Genomic DNA, 22410 nt, shown 5'->3' on the forward strand with positions numbered 1-22410 from the left:
TTTAATAGTAAAAAAAAAAAAAAAATACATTTTTGATTGTGGCAGCGAGCTATAACCCACATACATGTGATTGATGATTTCATATAAAGTTCTGCCAAACTTCCTGAACTAATTCTATATAGGATGTCTGCTTCATAAATTGTATGAAAATAATGGAAATATATGGTTCAGATCACTCAAACCATATATGGAAATGGAGACGCCCTTATATGGTCAGTAATGGAGCTTGGTTGTCATCTAGTGAAAAAGTGTGGTACTGCGCCCCAAAGAAAATCTTACTGAAAGCTAATTTTTTGAGATATCAACCTGAAATTTGGAACACAACTTGGCTTTGATTTCCTTGCAGTTTGAGAGTAAAAATTGTTTTGTAAAATATATATTTTATATAAAATATTATTATTTTTACATTTTCATAAACTTAACTTATGTAAGTGAAACAGAAAAAAAAGTTGTTTATTTCACTTCTACAATAATCTACCAAATTCCCTCTTATGTCTATATTCCAAAGTATTCTTGAATTACAACCATTTAAGTTTGCTTTTTTATAAAAAGTGGGGGTGACAGTTAAGAGGTTAAATCTTGAAGTGTCACTGGTACATCAGGAGATATATAAACAGAACACAGAGTGATGGCCTTATGAAGAGTTAATCGTACTGCTACTGCTTGTAGATTAGCGTCTATTGGGATCTGACTATGAATAATATTATAATATTATCATGTCAAACTAATATGGTTGAGCCACCAGAAAGTCGGTGTATGCATGGACCATATGCATTAAAACTTTTTCAGAGACAGAACTGTATGGTGTTAAATGAGTTTCTTGAAGGCAAAAAGCAAAAGGGTTGAGAATCATAACTAGTCGTTGAAGTTCTGCAAAATTTGCCTTAGCTCCACGACAGTTCCACTGAATAATACTGGTATTAATTATGTTGGTAAAATCGGTACTTGGCCTCTACTCCTACTTTTAGGAGAGGAGCTCCGACTGCGGGAAGCAATGGGTTCCGCCAAGTTTATGTCTTTAATGGAGTCAGCTTTCTGTGATCTATTCTCCAGACTAAACTTTCATTGTGCTGTGCTGTGTCTTCTTTCCTTTTGAGGTAACAGGAATCTCCATTATTACATTTGGGTCTTTAATTGTTTCAGTTTGTGTTTGACTAGAAGTTTGGGTGCTTTGTGTTTTCTTTTTGATTGAAGATGAGGTTTTACTGATTAATTGTGTTTTTTCTCTTGTTAACCAGGTCAGATCCGTCTGCCACTTGTTTGGTCAGTAAAAGCACTGCAGCAAAGGATTTCTCAAACTGAAAAATAGGAAGCTTTTCAACCTCTTTCCGAGCGTCTGCATAGTTCACTCTTTTAAAGGTCCCATTTTTCGTGGTTTTTTGAAGCTTTGATTGTGTTTATAGTGTGCAATATAACATGTGTTCATGTTTCGCGTGTAAAAAAACACAGTATTTTTCACATAATTTACTTATCTGTATACCGCTGTTTCAACTGTCATAAAAACGGGCTGATGACTTCCTTGTTCTATGAAGTCCCTCCTTCAGAAATACGTAACGAGTTCTGATTGTGCCAGCGGTTCCTGTGTTGTGATTCGACAGCAGTTTAGCGCATCTTGCCCGGAAAGGTCACGCCTCTTAACATAACGTGGAGATGCACGCGCTCAGTGTTATTGTAAACATGTCTTTAATTTTACCCTATCAATTTGAGCCGGAATCAGACCCGGTGATTGGACTGCGGGATGAAAATAACAGCGTTTCGACGACATGGCGACAAACACACTCTACAAACGCAACTCTTGTGTATTCCTGTGGGCGGAGGTTAGTCAAAAAACTGTTTTAGTGACGTCATTAAAGAAGGAAGTAGAGGGATGTAGTCCAAACTGGCCGTTCGATGTAGGCGACTTCTGTTAAATACAATATCTCGCTTGGCATTGAACTTTGAGCTTTAAAATTTTACAGATTTTATTTATACTCTAACAACAACATTACACACTAACTAAAGTTTGAAACATGGGATCACGAAGAACGGGACCTTTAAGGCATTTCACTTTTTGAATTTCTTTTTCTTTTATCCATGAGGGACAGTTCTCTTGGGCATGTTCATATAAATGAGTGACACTGCTGCTGAGCATCTGCAGCAGGATAGTGACGATACTCCAGAGCACCAGCAGATGTCACTGTCCAACACACAATCTGGCCCTGTTTGCATTTTCCAATGTAAGAACAAACAGAGTGATGGACATTTGATTTCTGAATGGAACTCGAAACGAGGGAGCACTATGGATGTGTATCGGGCCTGGGTAGTTAAACACTGTGCATTACAAACATCACACAGTGACCAATAAGCACTGAAAACAATAATCATCATCCCATACCTGTCCCTTTGTGAAGAAATTGGGCAGGTACTTCATGGCGTTGCTGCGGAGGCAGGCGATGTTCTGGTACCGGCCCGGCTCAGCCGCCCGAAGGGAGCGAATGCGGTCCTGCACATAGTCGGACACTTTCACCCGAATCTCCAAGCCCAAAATCAGCTGGTTTGGGAAGAGATCTGATAACTGAACTGCGACAGAAACATTCAAAAACAAAATTTAGAATCAAGTCCTTTAATGCAGTCGCACACAGTCTTCACAAGGCCCCATGTAAAATGTTTTCATGTCAAGTTAAACATTTGAAGTCATGTTTATTAGTATAGCATTTTTCACAATGCAAAGCAGCTTTATAGATGTGTTTCAATGTCTTTACAGAAAAAAAAAAAAAATGTTTTAATGTCTTTGAGCCCCAGTGAATAAACCAAAAGTCACTGCAGAAAAGAAAAAAACAGGTGTTGAGAGAAAAACCATGAGATGAACCAGAGCCCACAATAACATTCAGCTCTCTCTGATGTGATAATGCAAGTCAAGCATTCAAAGAACAGTCCAAGTGAGGCCGTTATACATTATTAAGACAATAAACAAAAGGAGCAGAATGATTAAATTGCAGGGATAATGTCTTATAAGTTCACGTTCAACAGGAGACAGCAGATGATGAGTGTGTTCTTCTGAAGACTTCAGAATTGAGAGTCATTATTACAGAAATTTGTGGACCATCGGAAATGAATGAAAAAAATACACAAATACAGAGAAATTTTTGTGCGTACAATCTACAAATTATCCACGACGCAGACACACATATATGAACTGCAAGTTTTTGTAAATGCATAAAATAATATAAATAATTCAGCCAGACAATGCAAAAAAAAAAAAAAAAAAAAAAAAAAAGGGAGTACAGCAAGGAAGAGGTTATACACAAGAGTACAAAACAGACACACACACAAATAAATGTGGCTTTAACAATATGGCAAAATTGAGCCAGAAGACTCAAATAAGAAGTCGAAATCAGGTTGATTAAGCTTTGATAATCATTCCTGTCCATTTTTGTTGAAATTTGATGTTGTGTGTAACAATGTCTTTCTCAGTGTTCAGGTTTGACTAAAGTAAAATTAATGCAAAAACTGACACTTCAAATCAACATATAAAACAAAGCAAATCTAAACCTTGACAAAAAGTAGTCTTTGAGAATGTCTAAATATATATCCAAATCCAGAACTTAAGTATTTGTGTCTAAAAACTAAAGAATTTATAAGTCTTTTTATTTAGAGCTATACAGGCATCTAGTGGTTACACCATGACATTACAGAATTTTTTTTCTCCTCCCACCAGATGGCACTAATCTGCCTTCAAAATTTGGATTTTAAAAGGTATTGGGCCCCATCATATACCTGGGCTGCGTTCCACTCCAGTTTTAGACACACACTCGCAAACTTCCCTAAACACTTCCCCTCGGGGGAATCCCCGCCATTTTGAAGTGCGTTCCACTTTGTGAAGTGGACGAGGGAAGTTTATATGGACAGACCCTCGCTCCCTCGATTTCTACTTCATATGTACACTTCAGGCAGCTCCATAACCCACAATGCAACACGATTATGACGTCACCGCATATCACGTTTAATTTACCCCACCACAAACAACTCTATGATATATTAATTATTTTTTAAACATTTAAAACACACATATATACATATAGAATGCTGTATTAAACAATTTTGTAAGGGGAAAAACTAAATAATAAATCAGCTCCACTGCGGATTTCAAGTGATCAAGGGCTTAGGATGTTCCAGTTTAGCCCATTGCAAAGGTTCTGCCAGTAGTGGGCACTCATGCAACGTAAGCAATGATGTACATCCGAGTCAACGAGACTGAGGGAAATTAGCGAGGGAAGGGCATTTAAAAAACGAACTGTAACGCAGCCCTGGCGTAATGCGATGCCAGGTGCGACAAGTGTTTTTTGCCATTTTCAGCCCGGCGCAGTTTTCATTTTCACGTCCTGCGCCACGTTGTTTAAGTAGGAAATGCATTTGCACCCATCTGTGTGCCCATGGGCGTGCTGGTCTGAAAACGAGGTGTGTTCAGGTGCATTGTTGGTGTGTTGTTATTTTGAGGAACTGAAATAGACTGCGCCACTGACCAACAGAAACCTGGTCTAAAGTCAATGGCAGAGGTTTTTTTTTGTTGTTGTTGTTATTTAAAGAGCGCGTTAGTAATAAGCGCCTATATACAGGTGCACAACGCGCGTGCATTCTGCTTATTATACACATAGGGAAGTGCAGCAGCACACAAACATGCCAAATATTAAAAATAAAGGATCACAATGTAAAAGATTATTATTGTGTGCATAAAAATAAAAATGCTTTGGTGGAATCCAGCTTTTCCCGTAGATGGTCTGCTCGTACACGAGCAGTTCCGTTTCCTCGCATTCAGTTATTCCGCTTTAAATTCCGCTATGTAAATAGCGAATACGACATGGTGTAAGCGCAACTGGCTTTTAAAGGGAATGGGAGATGAGACTCTGGTTGGTTTATTGCACATTATGCCCAAAACATACCCATGACTCATTAAGAGATTAGGTAGAATTAAAAATTGAATTTATCTTGGCATTCATCTCAACATAACACAGACTGTTACGTAACAGTCGGGATCATTAATATGTACGCCCCCATTATTTGCATATGCCAGCCCATGTTCAAGGCATTACACAAGGGCAGCCAGTATTAACTAGGGGTGTAACGATACATCGATATGGATCGATGCATCGATCAAAAGTCTAACGATACAATGCATCGATGCCACATTTATAATATCGATATGAGGTACCTTTATTTTGACACCCTCCACAACCTCACGTAACGTCCGCATTTCTGCCAAAGCGCGCATTTTCGTTTTCTCACCATGCAGTCTGCCTGCGTGTCAGATTGCGAATGCGATGGAGCAACAAAGCGGTTGTAGCAGCGAAAAGACAGATGCAGAAAGGTTTGTGCCTGCTGTAGGATGCAAATCATGGGTTTGGAAACATTTTGTATTTCTGAAAGCAGATGGGCAGGCAAAGAAATCCCACGTTATTTGTAAACTTTGCCAGTTCCAGTTGAAATACTCGGGAAATACTACAAACTATTTTTTACTATAAATACTATTTTTATTTATTTTAAAAAAACTGTAATTTTTTTTTTTTGTGTGTGTAAATGTCCCAATTGGGATAGAGGGTGTGTAATAATAATAATAATAAAAAAAAGAGATTAATAAAAAAGTTCATGTTATCAATTTTGGTTGTGGTTATGAGGTAATAAAAATATGACTCGTTGTATAAACCTGGCACATAATATCTAAATATCGATAAATCAATCGATATAGCCCTGAATCTAATCATAATCGTATCGTGGAATTTTTTGAGGTATCGGCAAATATCGTATCGCTGGCTGACAGAATCGATATCATATCGTATCGTGATGAACTGTCCGATTTACACCCCTAGTATTAACGTCTGGATCTGTGCACAGCTGAATCATCAGACTAGGTAAGCAAGCAAGAACAATAGCGAAAAATGGCAGATGGAGCAATAATAACTGACATGATCCATGATAACATGATATTTTTGATTTAGAATTTGTCTTTCTAAATGTTTCGTTAGCATGTTGCTAATGTACTGTTAAATGTGGTTAAAGTTACCATCGTTTATTACTGTATTCATGGAGACAAGACTTTGTTATTTTCATTTTTAAACACTTGCAGTCTGTATAATTCATAAACACAATTTCATTCTTTATAAATCTCTCCAACAGTGTGTAATGTTAGCTTTAGCCACAGAGCACTATCAAACTCAATCAGAATCAAATGTAAACATCCAAATAAATACCATACTTACGCGATTAGACATGCTGCATGACGAACACTTTGTAAAGATCCATTTTGAGGGTTATATTAGCTGTGTGAACTTTGTTTATGTTGTTTAAGGCAAGCGCGAGCTCCAGGGGCGGGGAGCACAAGAATTTAAAGGGGCAGCAGCCTGAATCGGTGCATAGTTAATGATGCCCCAAAATAGGCAGTTAAAAAAATGAATTAAAAAAAATCTATGGGGTATTTTGAGCTGAAACTTCACAGACACATTCAGGGGACACCTTAGACTTATATTACATCTTTTAAAAAGACGTTCTACGGCACCTTTAAGAATTGCAAAAAAAAAAAAATTGTATTACAAGTTTTATGAAATGTTGTTTAAATATGCAAATGAGGTGTTGTCTAATTAAATATGCACTAATTTGCATACATGTATATGCATTTGCATATAATGTATGCAAAACATTTCTTTTTAGGCTCTGTCAACAGCCGGACAAAAAATAATTTTCACATAAAAGTGTATTTTGGATGTTTTCTTTCCACCAGTAAATCTTCTCCTGCCACAGCACACGATTCTTCTCTTTCAAATTATTGTTTACAAAAGTAATAGTGTTAGAACAAATTACATCAGTGACGTCACTTTACAGTCAAACACTTTTTAATGAAGTTCACAGAACGAGCATGAGATGCTTTATGAAACGCTTCATATCTCAGTCAGCTGTGCATGTTTGAACGGTTATATCACTCTCTGTAAACGTTAGAAATTCAAGTTATTGTGCGTAAAGGCTTGTCCTAACAGCAAACGAATCTCTGTTAGTCGATGCACATCAAAGAAAGTCAGTGTAAAAATAATGTTGACTAAAACTGAGGAAATGTGCTGAATGTTAAATACAGCTTTTAAAATGACAATATTTCTGAACAAAGCAATGCTCATTTTTGTGTAATTTTTTCAGTAAAGTCAGCTTTATTTCTACAGCGCTTTATACAGTTTCAGCTGCGATTCTGATGATGGTTTCTAGATTAATCGTGAGAACTGATGATTGCAATGTTATATTTCAATTCAAAGCAAATTTAAGGCTTACATTTTCACAAATATCCACTGTTTGTTTACTATAAAAAACACTGGTAGTAGAGGTAACATTTTAAAACTGTGAGTATTAGGCAAGGTTTCCTTTTGAATAAAATATCAGGCATGTGTCTCATTAATAAAGTGATGCAGTGAAATTCATACTGACTGGAGCTCTATGAATAAGAGCGTTTATGAGAGGAAATACTTTGCTGGTAAATGTCGCCCTCTTTCAGTGCTATGATGTAACTGCATCAGCCAATGAGATTTAGTGATTTCCACACACTTTCACCCAACCAAAGACTAAAATGATCAAGTGTTCTATAAAATACAAATGCAATACAACCGAGAAATAACACCAGATATGTAAATACCAGGTACAGTACAGAGCAAATATTGTTCATATTCCTGGACTAAGCTTAGTAGGAAGAAATAATTGTTATGCATGACTTCATAGTGCCCTTATTATGCCTCTTTTTGGATAGACTTCTAAATATTAGATAACCCTAACACACAAAAATAAATAAATAAAAAGACACATTTATAACCGTTATTAATGCATAGAGACTTTCTAAACTATTTAAGCATATATACACTTACAAACTGAGAATAGCAGAAAAAGGAAGCTTCGGAGCGTTATGAATCTTTTGTGTCGAATCATGATTCGGAGCGCCAAAGTCATGTGATTTCAGCAGTTTGGCGGTTTGACACGCGATCCGAATCATGATAACGCTCCGAAGCTTCCTGAAGCAGTGTTTTGAAATCGGCCATCACTATATAAGTCGTTATTTTGTTTTTTTTGGTGCACAAAAAAATATTCTCGTGGCTTTATAATATTAATATTGAACCACTGTACTCACATGAACTGATTTAAATATGTTTTTAGTACATTAATGGATCTTGAGAGAGGAAATGTCATTGCTGGCTATGCAGGCCTCACGGAGCCATCGGATTTCATCAAAAATATCTTAATTTCTGTTCTGAAGATGAACGAAGATCTTACAGGTGTGGAACGACATGAGGGTGAGTAATAAATGACATTATTTTCATTTTTGGGTGAACTAACCCTTTAATAATATCATTTTGAACAGCATTATGAATTACAAAGCATATATAATGTGTAATGAAGTAAACATTATTGTTAAATGGTAAATTTCCCAAAGCTAAATATGAATACAGATTGGAGTAATGATGATGAAAATTCAGCTTTTTGGTCACAGGAATGAATTACATTTTACAATATAAACAGCCATTTTAAATCTCAATAATATTTCACTGTGTTTCCAGTATTTTTTGATTAAATAAATGCAGCCTTGGTGAGCAGAAGTGACTTTTTTCCAAAAACATTTTAATTATTCCAAACTTGAGACCTCCAGTGTAATGATATTCATACTGTACAAACTTTACATTCTGTGCATGACCACTAAACCAACCCTTACAGCTTTACTTTTATTTTACACATCATTTATTATGATTTATAAGCTGTTTCTGACATTTTGTCCAAAAATATCAGGTTTTACTCGCTTTTTGGGGACGTTTGGTCCTGAACCACACACACACACTCTCTCTAAAATAAAATGGGCCTATATTTTATATAAATATACAGTACAGTCCAAGAGTTTGGAACCACTAAGATTTTTAATGTTTTTAAAAGAAGTTTCATCTGCTCACCAAGGCTACATTTATTTAATTAAAAATACAGTAAAAAACAGTAATATTGTGAAATATTATTACAATTTAAAATAACTGTGTACTATTTAAATATATTTGACAAAGTAATTTATTCCTGTGATGCAAAGCTGAATTTTCAGCATCGTTACTCCAGTCTTCAGTGTCACATGATCCTTCAGAAATCATTCCAATATGCTGATCTGCTGCTCAAGAAACATTTATGATTATTTTCAATGTTGAAAACAGTTGTGTACTTTTTTTTTCAGGATTCCTTGATGAATAGAAAGTTCAAAAGAACAGCATTTATCTGAAATACAAAGCTTCTGTAGCATTATACACTACCGTTCAAAAGTTTGGGGTCAGTAAGAATTTTTATTTTTTTTTTTTGAAAAGAAATTAAAGAAATGAATACTTTTATTCAGCAAGGATGCATTAAATCAATCAAAAGTGGCAGTAAAGACATTTATAATGTTACAAAAGATTAGATTTCAGATAAACACTGTCCTTTTGAACTTTCTATTCATCAAATACAGGTCCTTCTCAAAAAATTAGCATATTGTGATAAAAGTTCATTATTTTCCATAATGTAATGATAAAAATTAAACTTTCATATATTTTAGATTCATTGCACACCAACTGAAATATTTCAGGTCTTTTATTGTTTTAATACTGATGATTTTGGCATACAGCTCATGAAAACCCAAAATCTCAAAAAATTAGCATATCATGAAAATGTTCTCTAAACGAGCTATTAACCTAATCATCTGAATCAACTAATTAACTCTAAACACCTGCAAAAGATTCCTGAGGCTTTTAAAAACTCCCAGCCTGGTTCATTACTCAAAACCGGGTAAGGTGGGTAAGACTGGGTAAGACTGCCGACCAGAAGGCCATCACTGACACCCTCAAGCAAGAGGGTAAGACACAGAAAGACATTTCTGAACGAATAGGCTGTTCCCAGAGTGCTGTATCAAGGCACCTCAGTGGGAAGTCTGTGGGAAGGAAAAAGTGTGGCAAAAAACGCTGCACTACGAGAAGAGGTGACCGGACCCTGAGGAAGATTGTGGAGAAGGACCGATTCCAGACCTTGGGGGACCTGCGGAAGCAGTGGACTGAGTCTGGAGTAGAAACATCCAGAGCCACCGTGCACAGGCGTGTGCAGGAAATGGGCTACAGGTGCCGCATTCCCCAGGTCAAGCCACTTTTGAACCAGAAACAGCGGCAGAAGCGCCTGACCTGGGCTACAGAGAAGCAGCACTGGACTGTTGCTCAGTTTTGCATGTCATTCGAAATCAAGGTGCCAGAGTCTGGAGGAAGACTGGGGAGAAGGAAATGCCAAAATGCCTGAAGTCCAGTGTCAAGTACCCACAGTCAGTGATGGTCTGGGGTGCCATGTCAGCTGCTGGTGTTGGTCCACTGTGTTTTATCAAGGGCAGGGTCAATGCAGCTAGCTATCAGGAGATTTTGGAGCACTTCATGCTTCCATCTGCTGAAAAGCTTTATGGAGATGAAGATTTCGTTTTTCAGCACGACCTGGCACCTGCTCACAGTGCCAAAACCACTGGTAAATGGTTTACTGACCATGGTATTACTGTACTCAATTGGCCTGCCAACTCTCCTGACCTGAACCCCATAGAGAATCTGTGGGATATTGTGAAGAGAAAGTTGAGAGACGCAAGACCCAACACTCTGGATGAGCTTAAGGCCGCTATCGAAGCATCCTGGGCCTCCATAACACCTCAGCAGTGCCACAGGCTGATTGCCTCCATGCCACGCCGCATTGAAGCAGTCATTTCTGCAAAAGGATTCCCGACCAAGTATTGAGTGCATAACTGAACATAATTATTTGAAGGTTGACTTTTTTTTGTATTAAAAACACTTTTCTTTTATTGGTCGGATGAAATATGCTAATTTTTTGAAAATTTTGGGTTTTCATGAGCTGTATGCCAAAATCATCAGTATTAAAACAATAAAAGACCTGAAATATTTCAGTTGGTGTGCAATGAATCTAAAACATATGAAAGTTTAATTTTTATCATTACATTATGGAAAATAATGAACTTTTATCACAATATGCTAATTTTTTTAGAAGGACCTGTAATCCTGAAAAAAAATATTGTACACAAATATTTTGTACAATTGTACACATTAAATGTTTCTTGAGCAGCAGATCAGCATATTAGAATGATTTCTGAAGGATCATGTGACACTGAAGACTGGAGTTATGATGCTGAAAATTCAGCTTTGCATCAAAGGAATAAAATACTTTGTGAAATATATTCAAATAGAAAACAGTTATTTTAAATTGTAATAATATTTCACAATATTACTGTTTTTACTGTATTTTTAATTAAATAAATGTAGCCTTGGTGAGCAGACGAAACTTCTTTTAAAAACATTAAAAATCTTAGTGGTTCCAAACTTTTGGACTGTACTGTATATTTCTCAGACACGTTAGATAAGTCGATATTACCCAGAAGTCCGCCATAGCCGCAGCCGATGTCCGCGAACTCCACCTGCGCGTTGCGCTTCTCCGGACTCCCGTTTCCATCCAGGTGCGTAAAATACTGCGGGTAAAGCGGAGACCAGTCCATCTCCTCCGGGCAAACCGGACTATCAACACAAGCACACACAGGCTGAATGCACAGAAAACACAACACACGATAAACAACATTAAAGAGTGTTAGTCTTACTACTGGAACGTGTGGTCGGCCATGGGGTTGGAGTGCGCTCTCTGCCGGTAATAGCGCTTCTGAGGCATCGACACACTCATTGTGCTCGTGTGAAAAGTTTAATTCAAAATAAACTTGAGTTTACTTCTCTCTATAAATTCACATGTGACTTTCTTCTTCTTCTGAGGCGCAGTGTTGAAGCTGTCGCGTGCTGCCATCTGCTGGAGAGAACCAATAGTGCATTTCAGCCCCCTACTGTGGTGGAGTGTGAAAAACTAAAACTATCGACTAAATAATCACATTTCCCTTAAAAAAAGAGCAATGCACTCTTTTAAAAACACCACGAAATCAAAATGGACGACACTTATTTATAGGGGAATATTGCAGTGTTCATTCTAAATGATTTATTGGTGCACATCATTATTGTTTTAAAGGAACACTCCCCTTTTGTTTGAAAATAGGCTTATTTTCCAACTCCCCTAGAGTTAAACAGTTGAGTTTTACCGTTTTCGAATCCATTCAGCCGATCTCTGGGTCTGGCGGTAGCACTTTTAGCATAGCTTAGCATAGTTCATTGAATCTGATTAGACCGTTAGCATCTCGCTCAAAAATGACCAAAGAGTTTCGATATTTTTCCTATTTAAAACTATTGTAATTAACTATATAATTATTAAAAAATAATCAAGGAACTTTGATGTACTAAAAACATATTTAAATCAGTTCATGTGAGTGGTTAATATTATAAAGCCACGAGAATATTTTTGGTGCGGCAAAAAAACAAAATAACGACTTATATAGTGATGGCCGATTTCAAAACATTTCTTCAGGAAGCTTCGGAGTGTTACGAATCTTTTGTGTCGAATCGTGATTTGGATCGTGTGTCAAACCGCCAAACTGCTGAAATCACGTGACTTTGGCGCTCCGAATCATGATTCGACACGCTGATTCATAACGCTCCGAAGCTTCCTGAAGCAGTGTTTTGAAATCGGCCATCAATATATTTTTTTTGCGCACCAAAAATATTCTCGTCGCTTTATAATATTAATATTGAACCACTGTACTCAATATGTTTTTAGTACATTAATGGATCTTGAGAGAGGAAATGTCATTGCTGGCTATGGAGGCCTCACTGAGCCATCGGATTTCAACTAAAATATCTTAATTTGTGTTCTGAAGATGAACGAAGGTCTTACGGGTGTGGAACGACATGAGGGTGAGTAATAAATGACAGAATTTTCATTTTTGGGTGAACTAACCCTTTAAAGAGCACATGAATTTAAAAAAAATTATGTGCACAGATAAATAATTTATAATAAATACTGCAATACTACATAAAAAAAAATTAAGAACTGTCAGTTTTGATTTGGTGGAGACTTCAAAATAAATTAATCACTTTATTTTATTTTTACCTCAGAGCTACAGCACAGCACAGCACGAAGCTGCCGCGTGAAACTGACACGTGATTACACGTGGTCTCTGGACTCTTATTTTGAAATGTATTTCTGCTGTCGCCTGATTCACTCACTGTCACCTTCTCCGTCCTCATGTCTGGAGATTGAAGTAGAAGCAAATCTTCAGCACACTGTCTTTCAATTAACTGAAGATCTTCACATCACCGGAGATCTTCATCAGGTGGGCGCTCTCTTCCTCTTCACGTGACTGTAATGTGAGTGATTATGTGATTCAGTGATCGTGTCACATCAATGAAATCATGAAGATGTTTTACTTTTTCTCTCGGGTACAGTGTGTAAAAGGGAAATGTCATTGTGTGCAGAATGGATGAATTCTCTTAAAGTGATCAGCGCATCTTTTACGGAAGTTTTTGCTTTTTATTGATTGTGTCAACATATTATCCAGCAGAAATGGCAATGAAATCTAAACAAAAGGTGTTACTTAACAATTTATATATCCAAAAAGATACAAGAATATAAGGGTGAACAGATTACCGAGGAAATAGTGTTTGATTCCCACATATAATAAGAGGAAAATTGGCAACACTTTATTTTAAAGTGACGTAGTTACATCTATTAATATAGTACAGGGTTCCTACGCAGTTAGGAAATTTGATTTGAGTAATTTCCAGGTCTGGAAAAGTATGGAAAAAAAGAAAGCAAAGTATGGAAAAATATTTGCAGTTCCAGGCTATCCCTATTTATTTTTCTATAACAGAAAATTAAGAATCTCATGAAAATAAATGTATCATACAAGAAGTCTGTTTTCATGGCAGATGTTTAGTGATTCTTAGAAAAAAACGATTTTGTTTCTAAGAGCTATAATTAACAGCATACTTTTCTTCAATGCAACATTTTATTTTCATAAAGTCAATAATAAAATAAGATCAAATAAACAAATTGCAAACAACAGCACAAATAAATGCAATAGAATAAAGAGAGATGTGAAATAAACATGGCTTTAAGTTTTTCTTAATTTAAGTAATTAAATGTAAAATAACACTGGTTAGTCTTCATTGTAAAACTTAGATTAATGCTTACAATTAAAGTTACAAAAGTTATTCAGTCAAGAGCAGCGAGTGATTTTCTCTTTGTCTTTTGTTGTTTGAGTAATGATAGACATCAGCAGGTTTATTAGGCTGCTGTCACTTTAAGAGCGAATGCACGGATCCAATATACTGATACACAACATGCATTTACTTTCTCAATGGTTTACATTCCAAAACTGACTGTATTTAACTGAATATTCGGCAAGATGGGGACCGTTTAAACGCAGTAAGCCTCTCATTTTGGTACTTTGCACCTCGTGAGCTGTTTGAGAGGCGGCTTTATGAAAGCGGCGCTTGTATAGATCAGTGGTGCGCACGCTTTTGGTGTGAGCGCGAAACCTCCAGGAATGACTAAAATTATGCGCAATACAAACATTATTCAACCAGAGCAAATGAGACGAGTGAGTAGGGCTGGACGATTAATCGAAAAGTAATCCAAACCGAAATTCGGAACCTCTAACCAACGTAATTTTGCCATGTCGGTTATTTCGTTTTTTTAATCCTGTTAATAATTCCCCCTTAAAAACATACTACCGCGTGTGTAGCCACGTGACTCCGCCCCAGCGCTGTCCTGTGATTTATCACTAAAGTAGCTTAGAAACTCAAAACTTATTATAGCATATATTTTTCAATTTTTGAAGGAACTATTTACAAACCACAGCTTCACAATTAATAGAGAGACGGTATGATTAATTCACACACACAATCGCTCTTATTACTGGTACTGAGCTAATTTATCTATCTGTTTTACAACGAGCAGAAATCTGTAAGAAATGTTACAAACCATAGATAAAATAACTGCTGAAAGTTATGTCAGATTACTCTTTCAATAGGAAAATATATCCCACCTTTTAATAGTCAATCATATTTACAGTAGCCTACAAACCTTGTCAGTGAACTATGGCAAAAAAGAGGGCAAAAAAAAACAGAAACAAAATAATCGGTCATTAATCGTAATCGAGGGAAAATGTTCAATTAATCGAGGTTTTGATTTTAGGCCATAATCGTCCAGCCCTACGAGTGAGTGACAGGAGGCGGGTGTGTGTCAACTCACCGTCGGAGAGAATAAAGCGAGAATGCTCAGCTAGTATCGGTGTATCAATACTACAGAAAAATATTCAATTTATTAAATATTCAAAATATTTCAGATATTTAAGTATCGAAATATTGATTTCTTTTTTTTGACAATACTAGTGTCTGTGTTTACATGCCAACGACATGTTAACATGTGGCTGTGACGTTATTGTCCGCGCCGCTGGCAACAAAATGGTTTCCGGTTTGGGTCCAAGTAAATCGGCTGACTCCGGTCCCTAGCCAGGCGATGGGTTTTTTGTTTCTTCTCTTGATATTCTTAGCACCATATTACAGAGCCTCTAAAAGAACAATTGCAAAAATAAAATATAACAGACTTTGTGTGTGCATGAGAAACCCTTAAACTTAGCTTATAGGACGATGCACACTGAGCCACATTGCACCATCCAGCCCATTTCACGGTGGGGTTTCTCGGCCTCCACAGAGTATGCATTAAAAGTGCCGTAGAACGTCTTTTCAAAAGATGTAATATAAGTCTAAGGTGTTCCCTGAATGTATCTGTGAAGTTTCAGCTCAAAATACCCCATAGATTTTTTTAAATTAATTATTTTAACTGCCTTTTTTGGGGCATCATTAACTATGCGCCGATTCAGGCTGCGGCCCCTTTAAATCTCGCGCTCCCCACCCCTCGAGCTCTCGACTATAAGTGCAGTCATACAAAGTTCACACAGCTAATATAACCCTCAAATGGATCTTTACAAGATGTTTGTCATGTATGCTGCATGCATGGATCGGATCATGTGAGTACAGTATTTATTTAGATGTATACATTTGATTCTGAATGAGTTTGATAGTGCTCCGTGGCTAACGGCTAACATTACTACACTATTGGAGAGATTTATAAAGAATGAAGTTGTGTTTATGAATTATACAGACTGCAAGTGTTTAAAAATGAAAATAGCGACGGCTCTTGTCTCTGCGAATACAGTAAGAAACGATGGTAACTTTAACCACATTTAAAGGGCACCTATTATGCCCCTTTTTACAAGATGTAATATTGGTCTTGGGTGTCCCCAGAATGTATTTGTGAAGTTTCAGCACAAAATACCCCACAGTTAATTTATTATAACCATTTGAAAATGTCATTTTTGGGGCCTGTTTTAAAAAGAGCTGTTTTGGTGTGTACCACCTTAAATATAAATGAGCTGCATATCCCCGCCCTGCCTTTGGATGAGGGCGTAACTTGCATACCTATGGCAATAAACAGTCGTTAGAAGCAGAATGGCTGAGAGTGAGAGACCCGCTGTTTTGAATGGCATTCAGCCGTACATGTTTGAACCGGAATCAGACCCAGATGATGAAGAGACTCCGGCAGAAGAAACACAATTGAGAATGGAGCAGGACGTCTCTGAATGGTTATTTGATACATTTATGTACTTATAGAGTTTTAATCGTGTCCCCTTTGCAATTATGGATGTGCAACACACACACACACACACACTGTGATAACGTTCGCGCATTTTTTTGAAACTACAAACACAAATACTGTGATAACGTTTGCTAAGTAAACATACACAGTTTTTAATACAATATCTTTAAAAAAAAAATATATATACGTGTGGATACACACTATACAAACAAGGTTTAAATTATATACACAGACATTCTACGACGACGACAACAACTTTAGACGCATTTGTTATTGAATTGGCTGACATCGACTGAAATGACTATTTGCTCAAAAAACATTAAATACACTTACTTCTTCTGGAGGTGACGTTGGATCGCGAACAGTAGGCAACGATCCACACTTGAGGATTAACTTTGAAGCAAGACCTGCTTTGAATTGACCCTCGTTCTCAAAACAGTAAGTCAAAAAATGATTCGCGCAAACATAAACGTATTTTGGAATTTTGAGTGGCGCCTTTCCTTCGTAAATAAAATCCATCCACTGTGTTTTCAGTGGCTCTGATGTCGGAAGTAAGTGAAAACTACTATGTTCATTATTACATCCCACAACAGAACACTTATGTTTCTTAGGAGACATTACCGGCTGTCGTTGAAACAATGGAGGATGGTTGACCGATCACCGAGGGCGGGGTCTATGCCAAAACCAGATTGTCAATCAAACCACGTGGGTGAGGCTTAGCGCAATTCTACGTCACAGTGAGAGCAATCTTAGAACAGGGCGTTCTGAGACAGTGCTTATGAATTATTGAGATTGTCAAAAAACCACTGGGTGGATTTTTCTCATTCTAGGGTGGTTTTGCTCACACACTGCCAACACACATTTATGGTCAAACACCATGTAAAAGTGAATTTTGCATAATAGGTGCCCTTTAACAGTATATTAGCAACATGCTAACGAAACATTTAGAAAGACAATTTACAAATATCACTAAAAACATCATGGATCATGTCAGTTATTATCGCTCCATCTGCCATTTTTCGCTGTTGTTCTTGCTTGCTTACCTAGTCTGATGATTCAGCTGTGCACAGATCCAGACGTTAATACTGGCTGCCCTTGTCTAATGCCTTGATCATGGGCTGGCATATGCAAATATTGGGGGCGTACATATTAATGATCCCGACTGTTACGTAACAGTCGGTGTTATGTTGAGATTCGCCTGTTTTTCAGAGGTCTTTTAAACAAATGAGATTTATATAAGAAGGAGGAAGCAATGGAGTTTGAAACTCAATGTATGTCTTTTCCATGTACTGAACTCTTGTTATTCAACTATGCCAAGGTAAATTCAATTTTTGATTATAGGGCACCTTTAAAGCAGACCTAAGGTCTTGAAATATGACGTGCTGCCCTAACGAAAGCCAAATTTTGAACACTTTTTTTTACAGTACTGTCTTTTTTATAGACCCTTTAACTTGGCAAATAGCACAATGCACACAGCCATACTTGTGCCATCAGCCCAGTTCGTGTCATTAATTTTATATTTCAAGCAATGTTGTTTGTGCACCTTAATGAAATAAAAATTCATACAATAGTGAAATTGGGTTATAATTAGTCAAGACATTATGATAACAACTTTTGATCAGGCATTACTGCCTGGGTCCTAAAGGAGACCCGATTCCTTTGGGGGGACTTGATTTCTCATGACACCGCCACCACAGAGGATGCGTTATATTGGACATTAGGCCTTTAAAGCATTTTTTGGCACAAATGGATATCTGTTAATTCATGTGCACCAATGCTCTCGTTTTCTTCATTGTAAGATGGCAGTGGCACACAAATAATATTTGTTATAGTATGTATAAATAAAACTAGAAATTGTAATGCATAAGCACGCAAAATATTCCCAGTGCGCATTTTCTCAAAGGCATGAAAAAGTTTCTCGTGTGCATGCAAAAGTCTGCATTTGGGGCTCTCTATGTTGTCTTTGTAAAATATTTATGATATACCAAATATAATGATGTTTGAACCATTTATGTTAAATATGGTCTGAAAATCTACAGAGTATGCATATTTGAAATGTAAAATACGTAGGAGCCCTGATTGTAATAACAGTAAATGGTGTATAATTACAAGCAATTAACCCTAAACCAACCTGTTGTTAATTAATATTACTTTGTAAGTAGCACACTGTCAATGTTACCTTAAAATAAAGAGTAACTGGAAAGTTTGCACGGTGTAGTTACACATGAATCTAAGAAAACACGGTCCTGCTGAACGAGTTTAGCGTGATTTTATCATGGCATCTTGTCCAGTGAGTTTGAGTTTGTTGTTGATTTATAACAACACATTATACCTCCTAGCACTGAGAGAGTTGTGACACATTGTGTTTGTTTAATAAAGGAGAGACTCGAGTTGCAACATTCTGTCAGTTTCCCTGAAGTGCGTCACTTCTGCACTGTTGTTATTGCGTAATGTGAAGAACTATTGCTGTTTGATTCATTATCCGGTCTGTTATCATAGCTTTATATGTTCACAGGTCGATAGGGACGCTTGTTTCTGGCACAGAATAAAAAAGATAATTGTCACTCACAATTCTGAGTTTGTATCTCTCAGAATCGTGAGATAATTATTATAATTTATTCTGTGGTGGAAACAAGCGTCCACAGGTTGCAGGTTTGACGGTGGTGACCAGAGAGATCCAGATCTCACATCACGTCACCGCTGCGCTCAGATCAGCCTAATGAACCCACTAAAGACAAGTCCAGTCACGCCAGTGATGTTTTCTGTGATTCCTCTTGGGATCCAAGGAAAACAATTTTAGAAGTTTCCCCCATGTCACTGTAGTGTTTATAGCATGACATGAACTGATCAGGCGTAACATTATGACCACCTTCCTAATATTGTGTTGCTGCCAAAACAGCCCTGACCCGTCGAGGCATGGACTCCTCTAGACCCCTGAAGGTGTGCTGTGGAATCTGACACCAAGATGTTAGCAGCAGATCCTTTAAGTCCTGTAAGTTGTGAGGTGGATCCTCCATGGATCGGACTTGTTTGTTCAGCACATCCCACAGATGATCCATTAGATTGAGATCTGGGGAATTTGGAGGCCAAGTCAACACCTCAAACTCGTTGTTGTGCTCCTCAAACCATTCCTGAACCATTTTTGCTTTGTGGCAGGAGCATTATCCTGCTGAAAGAGGCCACAGCCACCAGGGAATACTATTTCCATGAAAGGCTGTACATGGTCTGCAACAATGCTTAGGTAGGTGGTACGTGTCAAAGTAACATCCACATGGAGCTACAGGAGCTCTTCTGTTGGATCGGACCACACGAGCCAGCCATCAATGAGCCTCGGCCGCCCATGACCCTGTCGCCGGTTCTCCACTGTTCCTTCCTTGGAGCACTTTTGATAGATACTGACCACTGCAGACCGGGAACACCCCACAAGAGCTGCAGTTTTGGAGATGCTCTGACCGAGTCGTCTAGCCATCACAATTTGGTCCTTGTCAAACTCCCTCAAATCCTTACGCTTGCCCATTTTTCCTGCTTCTAACATCAACTTTGAGGACAAAATGTTCACTTGCTGCCTAATATATCCACCCACTAACAGGTGCCGTGATGAAGAGATGATCAGTGTTATTCACTTCACCTGTCAGTGCTCATAATGTCATGTCTGATCAGTGTACATGAACCAGTTGGGTATTCTGAAGCATCACACATGATTTGGACCAACTAGAGATTGAGCAGGAAATGGTGATCAAACATGATGGGACTTGAACTGAACTTGCATTAAATTACATTAACTACTGTGACCTCATTGTAAAGTGTTACAGATTTTTACACATATAAAGACACCTACTGTAAAATATAGTGTGACCGTAACATAATAATTATGCTTTTCCTGAGCTGTTCATTTCCATGATCGTTGTAAAATAATACACCTGCTCTTCCTCTGCCAATAAAACCAGCTGGATCGTGAGTTTATTAGAGCGAGGTCTTCTCAAACTTTCTCTCAGAAGTCATTGAGTGTGTGACGCTGGGCGTGTCTGTGCCGTTGGGTTTATCACAGACCTTTCTTGCTGCTTTTCACAGATTAAAGCAGCCGAGGTCACGAGCGCTTCCTCCGTTTCCCACAATCCTTCACTACAGAGCAGTTGAATGAAATCGCTCGCTGTGGCGTGCAGTGCTGGTCTTCATCTCGCAGTGGATCAGTGATCTTCTCTTGGGTTTGTCTGTAAGTAGACTTTTTGCTTTCACACACACACACACAGAGCTCAGAATAAAGCCATTCATGCGGCTGCATATAGTAGTGTAATTTCAACTTTCTTTGAAGTTTTTGTATCCGCTCGTCATTAGCAGAATCGTGTGTGGTCCGATTGTGTTAGCCACATTCCCTAAGAACGTTTTGCTGATGTTCCCATTAAGTTATGAAAGCATTCTGAAAGTACAAGTAGCAACATTTAAAAAAGGTTAGATGAACGTCCAACTAAAACATTACAGGAAAAACTTTATTAAAGATCAGATAACTTTGAATTCATAACTTTGAGAGAACCTTGCCTGTGTTTGTTATAATTGGTACTCCTGGTGGGAAAAGCTTCTCCTGTGTGATTTTGAGCTCATGGGATCTCCGCTGTGTTTGTGTGTCTTTTATTCTGTGCAGGTGTTCCCTTAAAACCCACCACCATCATACATAAAAACAAATGCGAAAAATGATGTTTTTTATTTCAGAAGTTTGATGTTAGTGGGCTTAACACAGAGGTTGTAAAGTATGTGAGTAATAGTACTTCACTACTATACTTAAGTGTTATTTTTGTGATTCTGTGCTAGATTTGAGTTTGACCGAATACTTGTACTTTTACTCAATTAAATCTACAATGAAAAAATATATAGTTTTTTACTCCTTTACAATTTTATGTAAGTACATCATCTTTCCTCAGTAAATGAGATGAAATGAGAAAATCTTAAAATTCAAATCTTAATGAAAAAAGCTTAAAGTGTTTACTTTTTGCTTTTTAATTACTTCAGTATATATAGCTAGTTTGGATAGATAATTTCACTCAATTTTTTTTTTTTTTTTTTGGTACTTAACCGTTTTACTCAATTAAAATTCTTAACAGTATCTGTAGTTTAATTAAAGGTGAACTTAAAGTGATGAACATTCTGTAATTTATTCACCCTCATGTTGTTCCACACCCGTAAGACCTTCATTCTTCTTCGGAGCACAAATTAAGATATTTTTAATGAAATCTGAGTGATTTCTGTCCCTCCATTGACCCCTACGTAACTACCACTTCATAAAGAGTTTGTAAAACTAATCCATATGAATTGAGCGGTTTAGTCCAAATTTTCTGAAGAGACTCGAGACTCGGGTTGAATTTAGGCTTCTATTCACATATAAACATTCATCAGAGAACATAAACAGAAGCTCAACAGAACTTGTTTGACACACGATAATGAACCTCATTGGTTCTCACACGTCAAACAAACATGTTTTAGCTTCCATTTAGCACAACTGATGTGTGAGTTGATGAATGTTAAAGGTATAGTTCACCCAAAAATGAAAACGTGATGTTTATCTGCTTACCTCCAGCGCATCCAAGATGTAGGTGACTTTGTTTCTTCAGTAGAACACAAATGATGATTTTTAACTCCAACCGCTGCCGTCTGTCAGTCAAATAATGCGAGTCAATGGTAACTCTATCAATAAGAGTTGAAAAACATTGCACAGACAAATCCAAATTAAACCCTGCGGCTTGTGACGACACATTGATGTCCTAAGACACGAAACGATCGGTTTGTGCGAGAAACCGAACAGTATTTATATCATTTTTTACCTCTAAAACACCACAATGTCCA

At 37.4% G+C, this 22410-nt stretch overlaps 2 protein-coding genes across 2 annotated transcripts in view; one reads left to right on the plus strand and one right to left on the minus strand.

Annotated features, from left to right (window-relative positions):
* Positions 1-11850, minus strand: part of mettl1 (methyltransferase 1, tRNA methylguanosine) — a 33452-nt gene extending 21602 nt beyond the window's left edge. Inside the window, 3 exon segments of the mRNA XM_048172765.1 lie at positions 2375-2559; positions 11416-11555; positions 11636-11850. Of these exon segments, the coding sequence (XP_048028722.1) occupies positions 2375-2559; positions 11416-11555; positions 11636-11715 (405 nt within the window). The 5' untranslated portion in view covers positions 11716-11850.
* A 1240-nt stretch (positions 11851-13090) lies between these two features.
* LOC125256476 (natural resistance-associated macrophage protein 2-like) overlaps positions 13091-22410 on the plus strand; it is a 31631-nt gene continuing 22311 nt past the window's right edge. Inside the window, exons 1-2 of the mRNA XM_048172518.1 lie at positions 13091-13246; positions 20647-20788. The gene's annotated coding sequence lies outside the window, so the exon portion shown is untranslated. The remainder of the gene's footprint in view (positions 13247-20646; positions 20789-22410) is intronic.

Source organism: Megalobrama amblycephala, linkage group LG21, assembly GCF_018812025.1.
Source record: "Megalobrama amblycephala isolate DHTTF-2021 linkage group LG21, ASM1881202v1, whole genome shotgun sequence".
Lineage (NCBI taxonomy): Eukaryota > Metazoa > Chordata > Actinopteri > Cypriniformes > Xenocyprididae > Megalobrama > Megalobrama amblycephala.